The sequence below is a fragment of the Trachinotus anak genome, unplaced genomic scaffold (assembly GCF_046630095.1).
Source record: "Trachinotus anak isolate AG129_WGS33_773 ecotype Australia unplaced genomic scaffold, CSIRO_AGI_Tana_v1 ptg000008l, whole genome shotgun sequence".
In the NCBI taxonomy this organism is placed as follows: domain Eukaryota; kingdom Metazoa; phylum Chordata; class Actinopteri; order Carangiformes; family Carangidae; genus Trachinotus; species Trachinotus anak.
In genome coordinates this window covers 1,491,056-1,516,915 of record NW_027273859.1, presented here as the reverse complement: position 1 = coordinate 1,516,915, position 25,860 = coordinate 1,491,056, and the positions used below count along the sequence as shown (strand labels likewise).

General features: G+C 41.0%; 1 protein-coding gene across 6 annotated transcripts; it reads right to left on the bottom strand.

Annotated features, from left to right (window-relative positions):
- Positions 1-138: 138 nt before the first annotated feature.
- Positions 139-24,341, bottom strand: golga1 (golgin A1). Of its 6 annotated transcripts, none has more exons than XM_071481791.1 (24): positions 24,152-24,341; positions 23,053-23,353; positions 19,585-19,675; positions 16,830-16,904; positions 15,096-15,193; positions 14,983-15,015; positions 13,357-13,485; positions 13,009-13,178; positions 12,646-12,757; positions 12,452-12,535; positions 12,063-12,188; positions 11,657-11,752; positions 11,073-11,168; positions 10,460-10,555; positions 9,639-9,779; positions 9,416-9,490; positions 8,355-8,444; positions 6,895-6,997; positions 6,408-6,562; positions 6,064-6,222; positions 5,889-5,948; positions 4,230-4,454; positions 4,059-4,145; positions 139-2,366 (listed from the first exon to the last, which is right to left on the bottom strand). In XM_071481791.1, the coding sequence occupies exons 2-24, from the start codon at positions 23,179-23,181 to the stop codon at positions 2,286-2,288; spliced, it is 2,511 nt and encodes an 836-aa protein (XP_071337892.1). In that variant the 5' UTR covers positions 23,182-23,353; positions 24,152-24,341; the 3' UTR covers positions 139-2,285. The 6 variants fall into 6 exon arrangements, with proteins under 6 accessions (XP_071337892.1, XP_071337890.1, XP_071337889.1 ...); XM_071481789.1 differs by having other exon boundaries at positions 6,402-6,562; positions 24,090-24,339; XM_071481788.1 differs by having other exon boundaries at positions 6,402-6,562; positions 24,152-24,339.
- Between the last annotated feature and the right edge of the window lie 1,519 nt (positions 24,342-25,860).

Below are 25,860 nucleotides of genomic sequence, written 5' to 3'. Positions count from 1 at the left end.
TTATGAATAAACTCTGGAAATGAAATGCATTTATAAAAATGCAAATTTTCAGTGTTAGCATTTGTATACCAAGACATGGAGAAATTATGTGAAAATCGATTTTCTTACCAAATATGCAGGATCTGAAGCCAGAGGGGGTGATTTTGTCATTTCAGATTTATTATTAATAAAGGTGGGAAACAGGAACCTGGCTGCAGTTGTTAAATCATAAAAAGCTAAATACACAAAAGCTGTAGTGATTGTACAAGTTGTGTTTCAGGGTTTAACACAGCAGAATCAATTGGGTTCAAAAATGCATTCATCATTTATTTTGATTCGCATGGAGACAGATGCAGTCATCACCTCCACAGTAACCTCCCATTAGTGACACAGGATGATGACACAGATCTGCTCCTGCATCCTTGTTTACAAAGACTGATTTAAACATAACCTCAGATGAAAAACAAACATCGGTGATACAGTTTCATATGACTGATAATTTTCCTGATGGGTTTCTGCTCCACCTTATGTGCATATCACTGGAATGAATACAAATACAGAATCTTCTGGCTTTGGAAAATGAAGGGAATTGTAAAAGAGTGACCAGGCTGCTTTAGGGATTCAGTTTAACAGCAGGCATGCAGATTCCCTGTGCTTCCCACTGATGTAAAAATAAATATCAGCATGTTGTGACTGACATCACACTGGGGACTGAGAATGGTGATGGACAGAGGGACTCAGTGAAGGCTGAGGAGGAAACATGTATGGGTTCTGGTCTATGATGATAAATACTGCAAACTGGTCACATCAAACCATTTACATCCACTGATTTATAAAGTTCTCAAAGCATACTGTATGTACATATTTCTATATATAAATAGACATGTGGAATGTACTTTCATTTACATTAGCAAAGGCAGGTAAAGGTAGAGCATGTCCTCCTGTCATCATTTACATAGCATTCACCTATTTCATCACATTGTTATTATTATCCACATTGTCAAATATAATTCATACCATTAACATTGGTGTTAAAGGACCTAAAACAGTCTACATGAACGCACTGGATCAGCTGTGGTCCTCCAGTATCAGCACCAGACATTTTGTTTTTGTCCCTGAACTGAGTCTCATAGGCAGTACCTCCCAACTACAGCATGTTCTCCTCCCCAAGTCAAATGTTATGGTTAGATTAGAGTCTGCAGTACAGAGGACAGAGCAGGTACCTGGAGGAAGGTCTGCTGGGAGGCTCAGGTCACAGTAATAACAGTCTAATGATTCGAGTCTGGCCAATTCTGGCTGAGCACAGAAATATCAGCACATCTGTCAGCTGATAACTTTATTTTCCAGTTGTCCTGCTCAGTACACATCTGGATCACGATTCTTCAAATTTAAGGGATGCTTTATGTAGTGTTGGTCTGTGTCTTTATGTTAAAACGTTTTTTTAAAACTCTTTTAAAATATCAGTGTTGATTGTTGGGCTAAAGGCTCAGTTCAGATCTTCTGATGCTGGTTTCACTGATTCAGTGGGAAGTTAAATCTTGACTGTTTTCTATAAAGAGAAATGAGAGCAGTTACATTGCACCATTCATGAAATGACAGATAATTTGAAAGTCAGTTCATCTCAACTGATCATGAATAATTATCAGAATTTGTCATTTCTCAAGAGTTGATGGTACCACTGATCAACAGTCACAGTCTGGATTCCCCCTTCATTAAAGGACATAACATACAGACACAATTACATGTGGAGTATTTGGGTCCTTTGACACTGATGTGAGCTACGAATGTTTGACAGGTCTCATCAAATAACTTCTCACTGGTACTGAAGCCAAACTGGCATCAGAATTAAAATAAAGTGATTTCATATTAAAGAAAAACCAAGTGACAAACTGAAAGATCCTGTAGCAATCAAAGGCTGTGCAGTGAAGAGAGATCACGTCAGGCTGCTGTTTGTTCAGTGCCTGAAATAACAGTCTGTTACTTGAGTCACGTTAATTCACTTTGTGCTGTTTTCACTGACTAGAAAACATCAGATCTGTGTGTTTTGTCTCACTTTACTCCCTCTGCTTCAACCACTGACAAGAAAATAATGTCACTTTAAAATCAATCACTGATAATAAATAGGTCTTTATCCTTTAAACTGTGCAGCAGGAGACAACAGTCCTTCTCACACAGTGTCAGAGAAAACTGGAGGAGGCTGCTTCGAGTGTAAAACAAAATCCTGTTCAGTGATGGGAGCCACGCAGCCCCGGTCCTCCTGGAGGCGGTTCCTCTCTCTCCGTCGCTTCACTTTTCTCTGCTGCTCATCAAGTCCAGTGAGTGGAAGCGCCTGAGATTGAAGGCCGGACGATGCCTTTTGGAGAAGGCTTGGATCCAAACCAGGACATCTACAGCACAAAACACACCAGTCACCAGGTCAGGCTCAGAGGAACAAATGAAGGAGAATGTTTGTACAAGTTTCAAACCAAAAGAGCAAAACATAACACACTGAACAGGGTCAGCTGTCACATCAGGGGACGCAGACCCATATTTTCTTTATTTATCCTGGCACAAACAACATATATATTAAAACTGGCACATGGCTGAAGTACAACAAATGTTACCTGAAGAAAGGAAGGATGTTCTTTTAAAAGCATCCTGGTCTATAAATAACTTTTGTCTCATCTGATTCCAATAACAAGATTGATTTTAACAGAGACTGGTGGTTTAAATAATACCTTTCTTTATGTGTCCTTATGTTACATTCAAACAATATGATGCTCGTCTCCCAAACAATTGTCACTACAAAGATTACAGCTCCTCTGGTTTCGGTCCTCAGGAATTCTGGTGTCGTTCACTCTAAACTACAAACCTGCTGCCTGTTACCTTTGGTTTTCACACAACAGGAACTTTTCCAGGTGAAGCTCTCATTTAAATTCAACATAAATATCAGATGGCATAACTCTAACAGGAACTGATCTTCAGCCTCTGTTTAACAGTTTAGTTAACGTGGTTGGACTTCAGTGTGTACAGTCTCTCATCCAGTATCTGCTTCACCTGTAACACCTGTGACACATATACACCTGTATGATACAGGCTGAAGTAGTTGTACATAAACCAACGGAGTTTAGTTTTTTTACCTTCTATCAGACAGCAACTCTCTTTTTAACTGTCATACAGTGTCTGTGTATCGTTCCAGTTCCTCATTCACCATACAGTGTATCTAACTTTTCAAATCCCTGCCAACATCAGCTTTTCTACAACCAGAAACTTTAGTTTGATCAGTGTCATCCTTCAGTTTCCTGCTGCTGTCTGTGACCTTTCTTTTGTTGTACATAATTATACTGTAACTGTATCGACTGTATCTGACAGCTGTTCTGCTCATCCTCTAGGTCACTGATAAATAATGCAAACAACAGTCACACTGTTCGAGTCCTGCTGGGCTCAAAAAGATTTAATACCATGAAAAAATACACATGATTTAGTGTTTTTGTACAGATCAATTACTAATAATTTACTATTAATATCTGTTTGTACCAGAGAGCATCTCGAAACACTATAATCAGTGAAACAACAAAGTCCAAAATCTGATCAGACAAAGAGACATGTAAGACCAAGATTCTGTCTCTTCCTGCTGCTTCTCCCCATTTTAGTTTTAAATATTATCTCCTTCATTTCTCATTCAGTAAAACTGACATTTCTGACACCACTGACTAAATGAACTGTTTAATTTTTCATGTCAACAATAAAATCTGCTGCTAAGAATAATTTTAATTGATTTCAGTCACATATTCACTGAATCCAAATTTGCTCTGATTATGTTTAAGTTTAACAGGTATGAGTGAAGTGTTCACTGTCTCTACATGACGTAACATAGAGAAAAGTTGGTGAATGAGACAAGTTGTTGTTTCTTGTCCCTTCATGACGATTGGTGATAAATAAAGCTGGAAATTTGTTTCCAGGGTCTCTATTTGCAGCCCCAGTTTCAGTTAGTGTCCCATGCTGAGGTAAATGTTTGAGACTTTTCCTCCCTTGTCATAGTGACACTAAACTTTGGTATAAATTATAGTAACAAAAAAGCTGAAGACTGAAAGACGAACCTTGTACTCCAGAGTTTGCTTCAGCATGTCCTCCTCCTCACGAGTGAAGTTGAGCAGCACAGATACAGCTCGTATTAGCTGATATGCCTGACAGAGACACAGCACACACTCAGACTGGCTGTGTAACAATGATCATCGAGTCATTACACAACAGCAGACCCGTCCACTCACCTCAGCCTCTCTGGATGACATGAATTTGAGGACGACGTGTTTGAGATACTCAAAGTTGATTTCCCGTGAGTCGTTGAGGTCTGATGTGTTGGTCACGGTGGTTTTGCTGGTCAGGGGACTCGGGGCAGATGCTGGGGGGGGCTCTGGACAAACCCTCTCTACCTTTTCAGCTCGGCTCTCTGGCAGCTTCTCCTTCCCTTCAGCCTCTGGCTCTGGCTTCAGCTTCTACAGAGCACAGGAGAAGAACATATAGTCATTTATATTTACACTACACACAGTGAGCAGGAAAATATTAACTCATGTACAATGTAGAAGAATCCAGGCTCACTCTAAAGCGGTTCTAAATTCGTAAGAACCGGGATCTTTTAATCTGTAGTCTGTCATAAGATTATGAGGGTATGAAGATGAGATCTATCATAAGATTAACAGACGTAGAAACAGGGTTTTGGTGTTAAAGGTGCAGCAGCTTCTCTTCCATCTGTCTCTGCTCTGTGTCAGTGTTGGACTGAGGTGGGAATCTGCTCCTCGACAAAGCAAACAGCAGGGCAGAGGTCAGAGGTCACAGAGGAGGACATGACAACAGGTGAAACAGCTCTGGTCGTTAATGTTCCTGCAATAAAACCTTTCAGTAAAAAGCCAGTAAAGAGTAATTTATCAGAAACTTGCAGAAACCTGCACCACCATGTTGACCATAGCATGTCAGGCTAGTCGCTAACCCCTATGAACATGCTAAAATGAGAGCTGACTTTCTAGAACCAGACTGTTGAGCCTCATTTCTCACAAGTCTTAAAACTGAGTTACAACTAGTTCAACTTCAGACTTCTTTTAGACCTGGAACCTGATTCAAGAATTCTCAATGACGCCATTCGCCTGCAATAAACTATTGATTTGATTAACTAGAATCACCACGTCGTGGTTGTGAACCCCCACCACTCAGACTAGTTTCAGATCACATCCCTGTTTATCCAGAGTCATATAAAATATGAACCTTTCGTGTGAAATTTTGTCATAATTGAAGTCTTGAGTAATGGCTATTTTGTGAGGTCACACTGACCTTGACCTTTGACCTATAACCAACAAAATCTAATAACTTCATCCTTGAGTCCAAGTGGATGTTTGTACCAAGTTGGAAGACGTTCCATTGAGGAGTTACTGAGATATCGTGTCCACGAGAATGGGACGAACAGATGGGTAACCTGAAAACAATCTGCCTCTGGCTGTGGCCGCAGGAGTGGAGACAGGCCTGTAGTTGTTTAATATTGAAGTATACAGGTTTCTGTTCTTCAGGGGTTTTAGTGATGCTGGAATTAGGAGAGCAGTGAGTCATTTAAAATTTGTAATGATAATTATAAGAAGAAAAAAAAAAAGATTTAAAAAGTGAGTCATGAAAATGAGGTTTAACACTGGACAAAAGGTCAATTTATCACAGAGCTTTCAACTCATTGCCGACATATGTGCTTTGTCATATTTTTGATATTAAGATTTATGCTGTTAGAAAGGCTTGACGTCAGGCCTAAACCAGAAGAGAAACAAGATGACATCCTCTAGATCACATGCCTTCATGTTGTGTTTGTCCAGTTATAAGAAATAGGACAGCCCAACCAGTTTGTTTTCATCATAACCCGACAATGATCCCATGAATGACTCATTTTCTCTTACCAGCTCCTTCTGCAGCGTCCTCTTCAGTTCGGCCAGTCTCTGCTGCAGCTGCTTGATGATCTGCAAGACAACAACCACCATCTGACTGATTCTACAGTATCCACAGCATGTAATCACTCTGATGTGTTACCAAAAGCTGGAGGAACAACACAACGGGGCCGTGAAGGTGTCTGACCCTGTTCTTGTCGCTGAGCTGCTGCTCCAGGTCTCTGTTGACTTTCTGAATGTGATCCAGGTCGTCCACCGTCACGCTGCCGTTCTGATCCTCCTCACACACCTCAGGGCTGTGGAGCTGCTCCGTCAGGGTCTCCACCTCCACCTCCAGGTACATGATCTGGACAACACACAACAAACCAAATACTTTTAGCTGTAGCAGATAATTAGGTCAGGAGAAAATGTAAGAGCAGCACATTCACTGGTCAAGTCCATCTCTTACTTTAAGATATGGACACTTAACACTTCACGTTCCACATGAGAGCACACATGATGTTTTGACTGGGTGTGAGTGCTGACCCGTGCCTGGCAGCTGTCCAGCTGCTGTGTCTGGCTGAGCAGCTCCTTCCTGAGGCCGATCAGCTGGGAGTCTCTGTCCTGCTCCATCTGCTCCAGCTGAGCTCGCAGCTGTTCAGCCTCCTCCTGCAGCTGGTCCAGAGATGCCTGCCGACTCTGCATCTCTGCAACACACACACACACACACAGTTGAATTATTTTGTGTGCTCCATATTTCTCAGCACTGGGGGTCACATCAGTATTTTTAAAACTTAGATTAGATTTTCAGTTTCACTATTTTTAGATCAAAGATGTTGAGAGTTTCCCAGAATATCAACGCTCCCTTGAAAGCAACACACTTCACAGCTACGTCTTCCAGCAGCTAATGCTAGCTTGAAGCCTCAGAGTCAGAGCAGTAGTGGACCAGAGAGACGTTCACATACTGAGGGAAAATCTCTGCAGTGCGGCCAGGCTCTTCAATGAGTCTGAGTGATGAGGATTCAGTGTGTGTGTGTACCATTCTGGAGAGTTTTGATGTCTTCTTCTCTCAGTGCCAGTTTCTCAGTGACAGTGGACACTTCCTGCTTTGAGGTCTGAAGAGACGTGATCAGCTCTCCAACCTGACACCAAGTACGGGAAAACACAATCACACACACAGTCACAAACCAGCTCGGAATTTCTTCTACACTGGTTTAGAATCAGTGAACAATCAGTGTCCATGGACACACAGGTTCATACGCAGGAGAAAAAGTAAGTGAACTCTAAATCTGTCTAAATTTGTCCTGAAATATCCTGACAGTTACAATTATAAACTAACACAATCCACTTTAACTAATAGCACATAAATCATTGTGTTGTTCTTCACAGTGAAGATGGAAACAGTGTGTGAACCTCGACTGACTGCAGTCAGGATCAGACCTGGACTCAGTGGGACCAGACTGGAGGTTGTAGGTCAGAAACACTTTGACTTATAAAGAGCCTCGAAACAAAGACCTCAGAGACTGAGGATGAAGAAGAGCTGATGATGATGAGTTCAGATCTTCATCACTTTATAGTCAAACTGTCTCTAGACTGAGATGGTTCAGGTCTAGAAGAGGACTAAGTCCGGCTGAGAGACTCCAACAGCTCAACACAGAGGATCAGAGTCACAGCTGAAGGAGCTGGTTCACATCTCTGTTCATGAGTCTGCCACACAGCATGGAGCCTGGAGTCCTGTTACCATGGAGACCACAGAGAGAGCTGCTGCAGTTTGACTCTCTTCTGGGACATGTCTGATGGACTGATGAGACTGAGGCTGAACTGATGAAGAACATGCAGCTGTATGTGTGGTGTAAACAGGTCTCTGCACACCAATGTGAATCCTCAACATCAGGATCTGGGTCTGACCTGCTCCACATTAATGTTTATCAAGGTCTCTTCAGGATCATGTCAGGGTGCGTGTCCACCTGCTGAAGCTCAGGAGAAGCTGCTGATGCAGCAGAACAATGACCCTTAACATCAGAGTAAATCTATTAACAAAGAAAATCCACCTCCAGTCTGAGCCCAGACCTGAATCCAGTAGAGATGCTGTGGACTGAGCTCAGAGAGCCGCTCACACCAGACGTCCTGAGACTGAGCTGAAGCAGCTCTGTAAGAAGAACGGTCCAGACCTCCTCCTGAACCTGGACCAGGTCTGATCAGCAGCTACTGAACTGTTATTAAATCCAAGGTTCACTGACTGTTTCCACAGCACTGAGGAGGTTTAATGGCTGTGTTCAATAAAGACACACAGATTATAATTGTGTGATGTTAACTCTGGGACACTGTGTCTGTCCACACTTGTGACGTGATGAAGATCTGATCACAGTTCATGCCCAGTTGAATCAGAAAACCAGGTCACTGTGTGTGTCTGTGGTCCAGATGGAGGCTCCTGCAGTTCACGGTTGTGTTTCAGTTGAGACTGTATGAAGACTGCATGGTGTGTGTTCAGCCTCAGACCTGTGTTTGCAACTCCTCCTTTTGTCGTCTGGTTTCTTCCAGAGCTTTGGCAATTTCTGTGCTGACTGTTTGCCGGCTGTTCAGCTCCGTCTGAGGGCACACACACAAACATGGAGTGAGAACTAAGAAATCACCTGAACAGGGTCAATGAGCCACATGGTTTTCATTGTTAGACTCATATTTTATATTTTTAGCTGATCAGACAGTTTTAGTAGATATTCAATGCAAAGTAACAGTGCTGTCAGTGACTGTATCACAGTTCATGAGGACCACAACTATAAAGTGTGTAAGGTTGTGTATTCGGTGTCTGAGCCACAGGTTTTAATCATTTCTCCATATCAGAGGTTGTGTTAGACTTTCTCGCTGTGTGTCACTGTGATGAACAGGGTCATAAAAATTCTGTCATAATCTATTATTACCTGTTATTTCAATTTGTCATTTGAAATGATAATGTTACAGAGACTATTTAATAGCGTTTAAATGTCACTCTGGCATGTTTCATGTCAACATGAAGCAGCTGATGATTTTTTTTTCCACAGTGACAGTGGAGCAAACTAAAACACTATGGCCATTGTGCCTAAACAGGCAAATATGACCAACAATTTTACAGACTTAGACAATTACAATTAAAATATGAACAAACTATTAACTATTTTACATAACACACTCCTATTTAAAACCAGCAGAGAATATGAGTTTAAAATATGTATTTATATTAAAAAGAGCAACCTGTGGGCTGGGGCCCACTGGTGGGCCACGAAGGTATTGCAGATGGGCCGACATCATTTGCAAAACAGTATAAATTTGGTTTAAAAAAATATTATGATAAAAAATTAAATAATAAAATAAATAAATAATATTTTAAAATGCCTTAGAATAATCTTTAAGATGTTTAAGAACTCCTCTCATCCATCACTGTCATAAGACACTGAATGGAACTTTTACGTTAATGCTGGTTGGACCACTTTGTATACTTTGTATACTGTATACTAGATTTTCAAGTGGCTCATGAGTTGGGAAGGTTGGGAACCAGTGATCCAGTGTGTTGAAGCTGTTGTTACCCTGCACTCCTCCAGCTCCTCTGTCTGCTGCCTCAGTGTGGAGTTCACGTCCTCCCTCTGCTTCTCCAGATCAGCCTGACACACGGGGACAGGAGGGAAAAATACAAAATTATTTTCACACTCAAACTCTCTCACTGCAGTAAGAGAAACAATTTTTCTGCAGTTGATACAGACAAAAATAACAGAATGAGCTCAAACAGAGGTGAGAATGAGGAGAACATACCACTCTGTCCTGCAGCGTCTGTCTGTCTGTCTGTAAGGAGCTGATTCTCTCCTCCAGCCGGCTCGTATTCTCCTGACTCTGCTGCTGTAACAAACTAACCTGCTGATCCAGAAAAGCCTTCTCTGCACTCCACTCTCCTCGCTGAACAAAACACACATTAACATGATTACACATGGACATACAAACGCCCACTTTCATCTGACTTTAACCACATAAAAATGTGCACACTCATATAAAACTAAATTCCTTGACCTTGAATTGATGTAAAAGAGCTCAAACAACTACTTCATATACTAAGTTAATTTTTTTCTCTGTCGGACCCAAGTGTTGTTGATCGTTCTGTGTGTGTCAGTTTTTGTTGTTCTAATGTTTTAATGCAGTGACAGTTGTGTCTTTTTCTTTAAAACTGATATATTTGTTGTTGTACATTTTCTGTACAAACAGAGATGCTGTGTGAACAGGATTATGTTTTATAAATGCACCAAAGTCATCAACAATATAGTGTGCGTCTGCCTCAGTGTCATTGTTGATGCGACCCCCACATAACAACAAAGTACAAAGGAATCCTTGGTGGTTTTAGTGTTTTGATTGTGTTTAGCCATTTGCTGAACAAAGCAAAGGAAGCTATTTATTTCTTATTTTTTAATATGATTTTTGTGTAAAATTAAATTTGAATGATTTATTGACTGACAAAATGCAAATGACTGATTAAGGAAAGATTTTATATTTATATCTGACAGGTTTGTGGTTAATGTGTCCTCGTTCTGAACAAGGCTGATGAATTTTGTGTCATTTTGTGCGATGACTGTTGTCGTCCTCACCAGTTTGTCCATGTGTTGCTGTTTCTTTGTGACCTGCTGCTCTGCTCTCCTCACTCTCTCAATGCTCTGTAGGACCTGCTGCTCCAGGTCAGCCACCTGAAACACAGAAACACAAAACAGTGACTGACTGTGTGTGACCAGACTCACACACTGTGAGAGCATCATTAACATGAATCTGTTTATTTTATATTAAGGTGGACAACCAGATAAAACCAGATGGCCTGGCTGTGCCTAATTTTCCACCGTTATCAAGTCATTTATTCAGGAAATCTCTAACATGATGCTGAGGAAGTGTCCACTGTTCATGTGAATCATACTTTTGATATTAATGCTGATTTAAATGAACCTAATGACTCTGTGTACGTTCACTATTTTAACTGAATAAATCTGTGATGTGCTGGTTGTGTGTCTGCTCTGATCTGTTGCGCCCTCTGCTGGTCATTTATGAATCTTGACGCTCAAAGTTCTGCTGTTAATGTTTCTGCAGAAATAATAATCAAAACCAATGTGACATCATGAGAAGCAGAACCTTCCTTGAGCAGCACAGTGCAAACACGGAGAGACATTATTACTTTTTGTGTTATTTCCAGCTGAAGTGTGTCTGATTTCTTACTTGTGCGTCTGTTCTCTCCCTGTAGGCCCTGGAGGAGTCGTCTTTGTGTCGGAGGAGGGTCTGCAGCTCAGTGATGGTGCAGCTCATTTTGGAAACCTGATGTCAGACAAGACAGACATATGTTGACCTGGAGGGAATTTTCTTCCATCACTTCATTAACTGAGAAATGTTCAAAGTCTGAAGGCTGTGGAAAGGAGAGCCTTCGCAGCCACCCGGAGGGAAACTACTGCATCCTGCATGTTTTTTCAGAGCACTCCGCCTTCACTGTGCGCCCGCTCCGACCGCTTCTAGTTGAAAATCTCTAAACTTTTCAGAAAGACGCTGGTGTCATTAATGCAGCTGCTTTAAGGGCAACCAATCAGATTGGGTGAAACTGGACTGGAAGGTAAAGTGATAAATAAATAAAGGTGCACTTGTTTTGTTCACCTGCTGCTAAACTGGGTATAGCAAGGTGTGGCACCTTGTGCAGCTTCTTACATCTATTCATATCTGCAGGGTTTGCAGATCTGGTGGCTGACAGTGTGATAACAGATACAGGGACTTCACCATAGATAAGGGCTCAGGTTGAGTCACTGCTGGTTTACCTGAGCCTCCAGGGAGCTGACAGTATCAGCATGGTTGGTGCGAACAGCCAGCAGCTCCGCTCTGGTCTCCTCCAGACTTTGCTCTAGGCTGGACTTCTGAAAAGCCAACAACAGCAGTGATAAACAGAGGCTCTGCTTCTATTTCTTTACCTGCAGATCACAGTGTCATGTCTCTTGACCAGAGACTGGGATCTGACATCACAACATTCATGTGAAGAGAAACTTAACATTTGTTTTAAAACCATTATCTGTGATCCAATAAAACACCACTCCTCTGAAGTTCCCTGTGTGCTATCAGTCTGTGTCAGGTAATCATAAAAAAAAATAAAGTGAAAATCTAAATGACTAAGCCTTAATGGAAACACTCAGCTGGTCTGAGCTCAGTCCTGGTCTAGATGGTCCTCACCTCCTGGAGAAGCTCCTGCAGATGCTCGTCCTGGCTCAGGTTCCCCTGCAGTCGTCTCTCCAAGGAGGTCACTTTCTTCTGAAGGTCCACCAACAAGCGCTCCTTGTCCTCCTCTGTCACTGCAGCCTGAAGAAGCAGAGAGAGGGCACATCCAAAAACACGAACAGGATCCAGGTTTCCTCATCTTTAAAACTACAACCGTTTTAAAACCAGGAATGTTTGTGTTGTTTTTCCATAAGACCGAAACAAAAGGTAAAGCAGTTAGAAATAAATCTGTCTGTAATGTGATCCTGTCACCGCCTGGTTTACACTCTCATTCTGAATTATTTGATTATTATCATTATTGGATTATTATCCAGGATAACTTGTATTCCTCAGCATGTTCTGACCTTTTGTTGTTGAAGCTTCAGGGTGTCGTGTTCAGTCTGTAGATCATGGAGCGACTTCTCTAAAGACGACACCATGCTCTGTGACTGAAAAAACAAACGTTCACAAACTCATCTGACCAAATGATCAGTAACTGAACTGTGTTTTTATGTTAACATGATTAAAGTATGAGTGCAGCTCGTGCTCCACAGCTCACCTTCTGGAAGTCTTCAGAGACCTGCTGGATGACGGACTGCAGTTCCTGGCATTGTCCCTCCAGCTCACTCATCTTCTTGTCTGCCTCCTCCCTGAGCAGTAGCAGATCCTCTCTGCACACATCAGATCAGATGCACGTTGTCTTTTTGCTATTCTTTTACAAACAGGCCATAATGAATTTAATTTCAGGCATTCATTTATTCAATTATACCTTGAAAGCCTAGTTATCTGATGCACACTTGATTCAAAGCCTTATGTGAAAAGGCTGTGGTAAAAGCTGAAATGATAAAACTGTACTGTGATGTTTCCTCCCCATGGAAGCTCTTAATAATGGTTTAATGCCATAAACATGGAGCCCACTTACCGCTCGATTTCAAGCTCAGAGTTGAGTCTGCAGCTCTCCTTGTGCTGCTGCTGCAGAGCCTGGAACTTCCCTCGAGCCTCGGACAGGCCTCGCCTCACCGACTGAACCTCGGCCTCTTTCTGCTGGAGCTGCAGCTCCTGCTGGTTCAGCTGCTCCTCCTTCCTCAGCAACTGGTCGACAGGAACAGGAAATAACAAACCACGCTCTAAAGAAAGTGACGCTATCAACGCGGGTGAAATAAAATCACACGGTGCCTAAAAGACTCTCCTCTCCTGCACACTGAGGCTCACAGTCTCACTCACTTTTTTTATGCTGTGAATACAACCAAGTTACTCCACATGTACGCACCATGTGTTTAACTTTAGCGAGCTCCTGCTGTTGAAAGCCCTCCAGTTCATCCAGGTCATCTCTTTTCTGGAAGAGTGCTAAGCTTTGCTCCATCGTCTCCTCTAGTCGGGCTGACAGGGCAGCCTTCTCCTAAACAAACACAACAGTTACACCGATAGACACCAGCTTTGTCCATTCTCAGGTTTTATTGTAAAATGTTAAGGTTCCCTGTAGACATTCTGACTCCTTGTTGTGCTTTGGAGCCGTTTTCATACGAAGGAGTCCCAGTTTTCACACATGAAAGCACACAGGTGACGAGACTGATAGTCGGTGGTTTCACATTATCCCACTGAACAACAGGTGGCTGTAACACACCAAGATACGCAGCAATGCACCAGCAAAGACAGAGAACAGGATGACTGCTAGCAGGTACACACTGATGTAAAGAATTCTGGATTTGACATCCTTTTAAAAAACGGTTTCTCAAACCTTTATGAGGAAGGAAACGTTCAAAACATTTGTGAGAGCATGAGGATGTTTTGGTAAGTAACACTGGATGTAAACTTGGCTTTAACTGTGTTTTCACATTTCTCTGGTCCTGACCAAGAGAAAAAGGATAAGTCTTTTCCTTTTTTGCTCTGGTCCATTTCACATTCACTCTGATTTATTACAAACAAAAAATGAGCTGGATACAGACAGAAATGGCTGCTCACTGTGTGGCTGCTTCACTGGACTCATCTCATGTACTTTTTTGGAGAGAACTACTGAGACAGTTGGAGGCCGACACTACTCTGGTCACTTCCAGCATAGATCAGCAGTTTTATTTAACAGTGATTTCACTTTTGAATTCACTTTATAATCACAGAACTACCACCACAGGTCTGCTTCACTGTCACAACAAAAACAATCAAACCAACAACCAGGAGGTCTCGGAGTGGTTGTTGAAGTGACAGTTCAGGTTGTTTGACGTGGGGTGTTTGAGGTTCTGTGTTACAGCAGGAGCACCGGCACAGACACTGGGTGATGAGCTGCCGTGGACAGGATAAAAAAAAAAACAAAAACAAAGTCTACAGAAACAAGCCAATATCAGTTTGATATTTTCACCTCTTTATCTGCCAACAAAGTCCTTTCCTTTGGAACTACCGTTTTGGAATGTTAAACTACATTACTCCTACACAGGCACAAGCTCAGTCTGACTCAAACTGCTGATCTAACAAACGACAAGTTCCAAAGCAAAGGGCTGTTTGACGTTGAGATGAAGAGATGGAAATATTCAAAATAAAGCAAACACTTGTAAACTGACGTTAGAATTTTTCTGTGGACATTTTTTAAAGTGGCTAAAATAGGTTTCTGTGGTCAACCCATACCTCAGCTCCTGCTTCTTCTCTAAACTGGAGCTGATCTGAATCTACTGCAGGTAACACACTGACTGTAGAAGTATCGCACACAACCTCACGTCAAATAACAACAACAACAACTATCACTTTAAGTCCACACCAGACTTCAGCTCTCACACCAGCCCAAGCAAACCAAGATGCACTGCAGCAAACAGGTGAGAGCACCCACATTGAGCATTGTTTTCCTTCTGCTTCCATGTTTGGAAAACAGTTTTAAATCTTTAAATAGCATGTTACTGAGAAGACTTACCTTTTCCACACTGGCCATCTTCTCCATCCACTCCTGAGGGTAAATAACACAGAAGATAAGTACATAAACAACACATCGGCACTGTACTGTGTGGTGGGCAGAGCGGTGTTTACCTGATCCTTCTTCTCCAGTGCTAGAGCCAGTCCCTCTGCCATTTTGGCTCTGCTGGCCTGGTGAGACTCATTCTGCTCTTGAAGCTTCTTTATGGATGCTGAGCAGCAACAGTGAAGGAGAGAGACAGAGAGGAAAACCACAGAGAGAGGTTTGTGTGCAGCCAAAGAGAACAGCAGTATTAAACAGCACAGACATTGGCACCGTTAGTAGCTGTGAAAAATTAGAGTCATATTAAGAAGTGTGTTCATCTCTGAAGCAAAGACAGGCAAAGACGAGCGATGCATGGCAAATGGCAAGGACTAAAATGCTGTTTGTTGAGGCTAACATCACAATGTGTGAGATAGTAAAGAAAAAAAAATCCACCCTGAAGTCATGAAACAAACAATAAAGACTGCAGACGCTGCAACGTTCAGTACACCGCACAACACTTAAGTCTGACAACCAACAACCAGCTGATCATTTTACCCTTCTCAGAGCGTCAGTACGTCAGTCCTCAGAGCTCTTCACCAGGAACCTAAATGGTAGATCTGAGGGGCACCACGGAGAAAAGCAGCCACTACAATCAAATCAGCCTCCTAGATTGGAGGAGTAGCAGGGGAAAGGATTCATCCTCTGAACTTAATCTGAAACCTCCTGATAACCCTTCATGTCCACTGGATGCAGCTGCATCACCTTCCAGCTGTGTGTTTCAGAAACAAAGCATCTGTCACATTTCCAATAATTCTGCTATTCATTTTCTTGTTTTACAATCACCCTGAAAAAAGTTTGCAGCTCACTTATCACAGCTGCACTTGACTCATTTTAACTATCAAATGTAGCACGCTGTCTTATTTTCACTGTGTAGCTGTGTTTACTGGGAGATGGAAAACCACACCGCTGTCTGTCCTGCTTCAATGACTTCATCAAGCTGCCACATGAGTGAAAAGACAAAGTCAATAACAAATTAAATGCATCATCAAATATTAATGTTATGTGAAGGTATTTATATAGTTTGTAATTAATCTCAGGCATTCAGAGATGCCGGTCCAAAGATAACAGAGTGGTGATAAGAGCTGTGCAGAGGCGATCTGATCCTGCGTCCCATGGACACTGGCTCACTGGCTGTGGACCATCAGAGGATCATCTCCAGCAGCGGTGACTGAGCCAGCTGCTGCACACAAAGCAGCTGTGCACTGAGAAAACTGGGGGTCAGAGTGTGATGGTTCTACACAGAGCCAAAGGTCAGGGAGTCACCACAAACGGATACAGACAGTCCTATACAGTAGATGTCATAAAAACAGTCAAAGATATCATCATCATCATCATCATCAGACACAGAAATACCAGTTTCTCCACTAGAATTCAACACAGCTACAAGACATGTTGGTGTTTAAATAATGGGTGTGTAATTCTTGTGCACACACATCCAGCTGAAAGCAATGGTTGTACACCCACACTGTGGGAAATGTAGTCAACTAAAGTCGAAGTGTGGGGCCAACAGAGACAAAGACGGTGCACACACACAACTCTGAATCAATGTGCTGAACAAATTTCAGTGAGAGAGATCTGAGGGTGGATTTTTAGAATAAAGGGGAAAAGCATCCAGAGCTCCCAAAGCAAACTTCTAAAGCTTAGCATCTACAATAGAAACCGGGCTTCACAGAGTAAGTGATGAAGCGCTAGGTGATGGTTGTTGCAGCCGACAGACAGATGAGAGAAAGGAAGCTAAGTGGGAGGAGAGTAGAGGTACGTACAATCCTGATGCTTTTCTAATGCAATTTCAAGCTTGTCCTTGGTCTTCTGCATAATTCGTAGCTGCTCAGCGTAGTCTAGTGTTGGGAAGTAGGGTGATGGGATGGGGAATTAACAGCACGCAAACACATACACACACACACACCAACACACATCCACACAAACACAGAGGAGTAACAGGCAGATGGCGGTAAAGAGAGGGGCAGGAGAGAGAGTGAACAAAAGTAGAGGGAGAAAACAAAAGGGAGAACATGATTGAGAAATAATGAAAGGTAAAACTACTAATGATTTTCTTATCTGAGAAAACCATACTGGTTAAAAGGCTGCATGAGAATGTGCAACCTTTAACATTTTCTCAGGAACTCACATAAGCCTAAAGGGAGAGAATTAAAAAAACACCGTACAGGCCTCCAGACTAACTTTAACTAACTAAACACTTGATGTGACACTGGTGTGCCAAACTTTTTCAGTGGTTCAATCCCAGATGATGTACCATCATGAGTGAGTGTGTGTGTGTGTGTGTGTGTGTGTGTGTCTGAGAAGTGATATGTATAGAACAGACACTGAATGAATAAGTGTGTTAATGGTTGTTAAGACTAGAGAAGGACTTCATAAACACAGTCCATTACTTTTTGTATGTTGTAGGTTCTAGCTCAGAGTCAGATGATGTTGGGTCAAGATCAGACTGTACTTAAGTAGAGTTTGAAGGTACTTGTACTTTACTTGAGCATTTCCATTTTATGCTTCTTTATACTTCTACTCCATTACATTTATGTGACAGCTTTAGTTACTTTTAAGATGAAGATTTTACACAAGCTTTCAAAATACAACACAGTTACAGATTAAACCAGTGGTGTCCAACTCTTTTGGCTTCTGACAAACAGCAGTGTGTAGTCAGGGTCATATTAAAGATGTGTGTGTTTCTATCAGCTCCACCAAATATTGACTTTTCCCTCTAAGCTTCTCACATGACTTAATTTCAATAAATATTCAAATCTTATCTATTGAAACTAATGATGTCATATATAATAAAATATCAATCACAGGGACCAAACCATTACTTTTACTTATATACTTTACCACATCTTGCTGCTAATACTCATGTACTTTCACTTTAGAAGCATTTAACTTGTAACAGAGAATTTTTACTTACTTTACTGCTGAGTTGGAACTTTTACTTTCACTCACAGTAGCAATCTCAAAGACCTATGGCCAAGCACGGTACCTGCAGGTTTGTTTTTGAACCACACTAGTGTGTACCATCGCCCAGGAGAACTCCCAGGTGATGGCACTTGAGATTTTGCAGGTGAGTCATGCAAACAACCTTTTCATAAAATTGTAAAATGCAAGGACTTCTATATGATTTGATCAGTTGGTCAGGCTCAGTCACTGCTGTGTTACCTCAGTTGGTGATAGAAAGAGACTTTTTAAAGAGAAGAGAAGATGCTTTAAGTGAAGATCTTTGACATTGCCACCTAAAGTGAAAGTAGCACTGAGTACTTCTCTAAGAGAAAACTGGACTGGTGTTATGGTTCCTGACGACGTTCCACCTCTCATCTGAAAGGCCTCTTCAGTTCTAACTGTCTGGTGGGGAGTTCCTGGCTTTATGCTCACATGAATATCAGACAGAAGTGTTTTGCAGAACATTACGATGTCACAGTAGTTGACCTTTGACCATTTGAATATAAAATATCGCCCCTTGCACACTTGTGTGAAATTTTGTCATAATAAGCGCATTCATTCTTAAGTGTTTTGTGAGGCCACAGTGACCTTTGACCCTTTAGCACCAAAATCCAATCAGTTCATCCTTGAGTCAAAGGGTCATGGGTTTTCTAAGATATCGTGTTCACATGAATGAGACTGACAACCTCTGGCCACAGCTGCTGCCGGCGCGGAGGAATAACTTTAACTCCCATCATGACTGACCTCTGTGCTGCAGGTTATAACAGGTTTATAACAGTTTCCCTGCTTTACGTTACAAACAGAAAGAGGATGCTGTTCTTCCAAGTTGAGGTTTCTTTCTGGTAGTGGGTTAAGGAAGTGAAAGGACAAATGAAAAATAATTGCACATTTCTGACAGAATCCAGTCAACCTGACATGTTTAACAGTATAGAAATGTAACTGCTGCACAACAGAGGCAGACTGATAAAACTGAATGTGCTTTACACTACAACACTGAACCCAGCATTTACATATCCAATCTTTTAACTGGTTTCCTCTGCTGCTTCCAGGCCATAGACCAGAGGCAGTCCAGTCTCACTACCAGGACCAGTGTTTTATCCAGTGCAGTGCCTGATGTGTGTGCTGTTTTTGTAGATGTTTGTTTAAATGCACATTTCAGATGCTTGATTCTGTGCGCTCACACACAGTCCTATCTGTTCCTCTATACTTCTGATGGCCTTGTAAACTAAAGTGCCTTTATTCATCATAGATGTGTCAGTGGTCTGCAGAGAAAAATACAGGCAGACAGAGTAAAGTGTTACAGGCTTCAGGCTGTTATGTGATAATTTATTGCATCATTAACAATAATACAGTGTAAAATATGTATCAACACTGCATTGGTTAATGCTCCAGCCTTTATCATATGACATCATGAGTCGGCCATCTGATATGACTCTGATGTTATTACATTAGCTAGGGACAGGATCTATTGTGTTCACTGGTGTGAGCTGCTCTCAGGTTCAGATTTCTCTAATCCTGGGGGGTGATCTCTGTTGAAAGCTGCAGGCTGCTCGAACTCAGCCTGACGTGTCCTACCTGAGAGCTTGGCCTCCAGCTTCCGGATCTGATCGTTCCTCCTGAGGAGCTGGGCAGGCAGGTCGTCCCTGGAGCTGCTGCCGTCAGACGCCTGGAGACACGCACACAGCATTATTCTACAGGCTGCTACCAGTCACATACAGAAATCACCAAGTTGTGACAGTCAAAGCATTTCAGCTGTGACTTGTTATAAATCATCTCTGGCTGCTCCTCTGATCTGCTGACTGGTCAGGACACATGTCAAACCCAAACCCTGAAGTGTATCCTTGATGTTTTAGGTCACAGAGAGATGCTCTGTTATCACACCACACTAATGTTGAACACCTCCTGTGAAATCATGTCATTGGTATTTCACTATGAGCTGCAGGAATAACATTTAAATGGATGCAGAAAAGAAATGTGTTACTGTGTAAAAATGGTAGATATCATACACTAAAGCTTTTCCCCTTTCTGCTTTTGCTGTTTATTTTTTATTTCAATGTGCATTTATTTTGGAAAATTGTTAATAAGGACTGAAATAAATTACTTCTCTTACTAAAAAGGAAATAAAGATTCAGACAGTCAGTTTCTGAGTTTTCATTGTACCAGAAACACAACATCACACACAGGAAGTGTTCAGGCCCCTTCTCCACAGCACAGAGACTTTGGTAAATGAGAGATTTCAGTTTCTGATTTTCAATAAAGTCGAAGTCAAAGTCACTTTGTTGTAATGGATTCTGCAGATTAATGGACAATTTTATCAATTTACAAATTGAACAACAAATTGAAGGGGTCTGAATACTTTGTGAAGTCTCTGTATCAGATGGCAGTATCGCTACGAAGCAACTTCACTAAATAATTTAACCAAGTGCAACTGAGATGGAGCTACTGCCTGAGGAGTCTGGCTCCGCTTTGAGAGGTTTCACCGTTAGCTTCAATGAACTGAGCTTTTCCACAGATATGGATTTCCTTTACAAACAATGACAGCAGCATTTCTCCTGATAACAATATGGGAAAAGCTCAACAAGACCCTAAAAATATCTCTGAGTGAACGACACAGCCAACAAAAACAGTGGTGAGTCACCAGAATCAAAAAGAAGAAAAAAAAAGACAAAATCTTCAATGAGCGTTTCCTGAAACTGAAATTGAATTGAATAAATCCAGGTGTGAAAACTTCATGTCACCCTGGTTGGTCTTAAAACTCAGTAACACAGTATCCGCCCCAAAAACACTCAATACAAAAGGTCATCGGCATTATTCTATAGTAATGTCAGTCACACCTAGCCCTGTCACCTAGAGCTGCCTGACCGGTGACTGCTTCTAAAGCCAGGGCTCCTATCACAGCACTGATCTCAAATTCCAGCACTTTGCTTGTTCACTACGGAACTAATTCACACTGACAAACAACATGACAAGAATATCCACCTCTGATTCTTTAATAATGTTGTTTTTCAATCTATTGTCCATTACAGCCAGACTGAAAACAGTGTGATGAATCAATCAATGAAGTAAAATGATCCATTCAGAAAATATTGGGACATGGCAGAGGAGTTAAAACAGCTTTCAGGTTTTCATGGAGCTGAACAGGTTTTTAACTGCTGCTGTTTTGTTGTTGTTGCTGTTGTTTTTATAATTCAAATCCATGTTAAAATTATTTGGCTCATCATGATGCTATTTATTTTTTTTTATTTAAAAGGTGTTATACATGAGTTTTCCCTGCTGCCAAACGTGATTTCTTGACGGGAGCAGGTAGTGGTGGGTGTTTGACAAGAGCTTCTACCATCGTTGAGTTTACAATAAAAGAGCTTCCCCTTCTGAGCAGCTGCTTCTTCAGGACAGAACGGAATACTACAGTGACTTGATATCAGAAAGTAACGAGATGGTCCAGCTGTACCCAGTCTAGCTGGTTAGCATGCTAACTTCAGTAGAAGAAAAGAAATTATAGCAAAAGAAGCAAATTGGAGACAGAAATAAAGTTTGATGCTCAACTCACAACGTTTCTTCTAGACTGGTAAGTAAACAGCTGTTAGCACTAACGCTGACTATGTAACAGCAAAACTTACATATAGCTCCTTTAATGCCAAGCATCTATACATTTGGCAGTGATGTTGCAGGATGAGATGGTCCCTGGGGCTCAATAACACTGGAGAGAGGCAGTAAAAGGCTCTTATCCAGCCACAGAGGGGATTACTAATGCAGCTGGAGCATGGCCATCAGCATCAACAGGAGCTGCCAGAGAATCTCTAACATTCAGACAACTGGCCCAAATATCAGAGAGCTGCCTCACAGCACTGACAAACATGGCATCTACAAAACATTTAAGGCTCTTTGGGTTCACAATGAATATGTTCTGAGGTTATATGAAATACTTTTTGTCTGTGAGTATTTAAGCACCTGTTATGTTAGATATAGTAACAATTAACAGTTATTTATTGAACATAAATTCCTGTTCTGCCTGTGAGAATCCAGTCAAAAAAAGCAACCTCTTTGTGTGCTAGCAAGTCAGGCTGCAACTAACTGATTATTTTCATTAGCAATTAATCTGCTGATTATTTTATCAATTAAACCTTCAATATAAAAAAAAAAAAAGTCCATCAGTCCCCTAAAGTCTGAGATGATGTCATCATCACTGTTAGATATTCAGTTTACTGTCATGTAAAACAAAAAAAAACACCACAAATGACTTCAACGATGAATCGATTATCAAAATAGCTGCTTATTATTTTTCAGTTGATCAACTAATCAATTAATCAACTAATCATTGCAGCTTTCCAACTTTGTAGAAGTGCAATGATAAATCACTGGAGTTCCCCTTTAAAATCCATGGAAATATTATTTAGTGTTTACTTAAGGTAACATAATCCTAAGCAACTACAGGAAATGATGTGACAGCCAGTGGTGCACTGTTTACTGATCTGAACACAGCAGAAGAAGAGCGCACACTAGCTGTGTTACCTTTTATGTATGACTATCATCACTTAATATCATGTGAGTCATAACATAAAAAGACCCTATTTTTTTTACATGCATAAAAACATTTCAGTAACTGGATTAGTGATGCACTACAAAGATATTCAGCGGGTTTGAAGATAATCATCCAGCAAGAACAAAAGGTTCCTGGAAGTCAGGAACAACTCAATCACAAATTTTATATTAATATTTATTGGATAATTACTTAACTGTTTTCAATTAATCTGACCAACAAATACTTGGCCCCTTCTACTTAATCACGTTTTGTGTCTGTGTTCTCCACCTTAGGATTTTTTAAAAAGTGTTCTATGAAAAAAAAAAGTATAATAACAATGAAAAACATTGTCTGAGCCATTTTTCCTACAGTGGTGAAGACCAAAAGGTGTGAAAGTTTTATACTGTGTAATAATTAAAAATACATTACACAAAATGGTTGGTTATACTTCCAAGATATAAGAAACCATGTAGAAAACCACCAAAAACCAGGTTAGTGACTGGTGATGATTTCACAGTACTTACAAAGTCATCTCCCGAGTCTGCTCCCACTGAGGTGATGGATTCCTTACTGATGGTGCGTGGTATACGGACGCCACTCCGCGGTGCTGTGGCCGCCTCCTCTGCGATCTTCTTCTTCAACTTGGCAAACATGTCTGCCCTTTCAATGTCTCTTTTTGAGTGCAATCTGTAGTTTGTGGAAAGTCAGTGACTTCATGTGATGCATGGAGTTTACGGCTCCTTGTTCTGAGGGCTGAAACAGAGCCACGTCCTTATGCAGTACCACTCAAAAGAAGTTTGCACTGGACATCTCATTCTGCTACATCTAGAAAAAGAAAAGAGAAACTTATCAACATGCCAAGATTGACAACAGTGTTTGCAACAGTCACATGTCACGGTGGTGTAATGAGCATAAGCAGAAGATCAATACCCACTCTTTTTGCCTCCATTAATATCATCACACAGTATAATAGGCAGACTATTCTGACATACCAATGACAGACAAATGTTAGAAAATTTTGGTTGTGTTTTTTTAGTCTCTCAATTCTATAGGCCACTCCTAGCACAGAATCTAGCTATTATTTGAAAGTAAAGGTAATTAACTGGGAAAACAATCAGTGTTTATCAAATACTGGCTTCAGAGACAGATATAATCGACACTTGTCAAAAAATATTGATGATTATATTGTTGCACAAGGCAGATGAACCTTCTGAATGCTCATCACCAGACCGTTTAAGTAACTGCAAGACAAGTGCTTCACATAGATCTGATAAAATCTAATACTGGAGAAAATATACAGTTCCTAAAAAATAACTGCAGTGGAAAGCAAAGCCAGATTTTGAGAGTGATTGTTCAAACTTTGAAACTAAATATCTCCATGCCTGAGCTACAGTTTGTATCTGTTAACTCAGTCTTCTCTGTAATGTTTGGATACGTGAGTCAAAGTATCGGTTCTACGCTGTTTACTACGTTAATAAATATACAATCACACTGTCGGACTGTTTTGACAGACAGCTAGGCAGCTAACTCTTCTAGCCATAACAATGAGAGTTAACGTTACCACCACTGGGTGATGTTAGCTGTCGTTATCTCGTTCGTTCTCTGAAGTCGCCGTTTTCTTACCATATTAACTTCGAATACTATCAGTCCATGGTGTTTCCGGGTGCTCAATAACTGTACGCTCCATCTGACTTTACATACACTCAAAGAACAGCTAACGTTGTGACTGTCGACGTAAACTCGCTGATGGGGTCCCGTCTGACAAGCTAGCTGCTACTAGCTGGTGAGCAACACGTAATCACCCCAACACAGATGACTTAAGACGTCACGGCTGCGCCTCTGTTCATTGGTCAGAACCAGACTGTAGCCTGGATATGGGTGGGACCATGAGTGGAGGCGGAGAGGCGCAGCTTCCAACATGCGCCGCCTGTAGGCGAGAAAATGAACAGCAGCAGCAGTTTCACACCTGGGGATGTGGACGTGGGCAAGGCCTACAGCATCTTCATGTTGCCACTGTGTGTACGACTGTATGATATTTACTGGGGTTGGAGATGGGATTCAATAAGGGCAGAGGGTGTAGAGATTATTATTTTTGCAGACTTCTTTGTTTGATTGACATTGAACACGTCACACTCCTTAAGCCTACTCTGTAAAAAAAAAAAAAAAGTCTTAAGTAAGTTTTAGGTAATTTCAGATTTTTCTGTATTTGAAATATCAATAAAACTACAAAAATGCACTGTGAATTTACATGTCTAATGTACGATAACATGTAAAACCTGTAATTGTGAATAGCCACATACATCTTTTTTCACATGAAGACTGCTGTAATACATATCGAAATTTCACAAAAATTATATTTTTTAGTAGTTGTGACTGTCATCAATTTGAATTCAATTTTAATACTGTAAAACATTTCTGTGTGTGTGTGTGTGTGTGTGTGTGTGTGTGTGTGTGTGTGTGTGTGCGTGCATGTGTTTGGCTGGGCTTGGCAATCTGGTTCTTTCTCCTGTCAATCCTGTGGTGCAGTTTGGCAATGTGGCTCAAACACTAACAAATTTCAAGTTTTGTTCTTTTGAGGTCAAATTCTTACATTTGAACGAAACGATTATGTCCTCTTTGAAGTAACATATCCATTATATTTGCAGGAATTTATGTGAAAATATTTATAAGCCCCACAAGTTATACTTGATCAGCAGCCACCGAGCTGGAGCATGAAAAAAAAGGCTACTGCAATTTTTTACAGTGTCAAAGGGAGGGTCCAACAAAAACACATAAGGCTGGGAAAGGCCCCATTTTGTCATAAAAGGAAATATAACATTCGGCTCCCTCATCACTTTAAAAGATTTCCCTTATTATTTCTGTATGTAGTTAACAACACAAAACAACTGTAGACCTGATAATCATGTTTAATAAACTCAGTTTATTAGCGCATAAATCCCAAATGTCCCATGTAAGCTCCATGCTGCAGTAAATGTCTACTGTACTACACTGGACAGGGTGGCTGACTGTCATTCTCAGTGTTCTGCAAAATGTTTCTCTGTGAACTGAAACATTTTGCTTTAAGTGTGGCTTAAAGAAATGCTTCCTTCCCTTCATGAAGGGCTTTTATCAGAATCAGAATCAGAATCAGTTTTATTGCCAAGTATGTTTCCACATACTTATTATTATTATTGCAAAGTCTTAGGTCAGTGAGACCTACAGCATTTACTGATTGTAAATCTAAAAGCTGCAAGTGTTATTCACCTAATATTCTTTAGATGAAACCTATGAATTATTATTGTGGGAAGTTGCATCAGCTGACTGCTTTTTATTTGGATCTTTGTTCTTTTTTT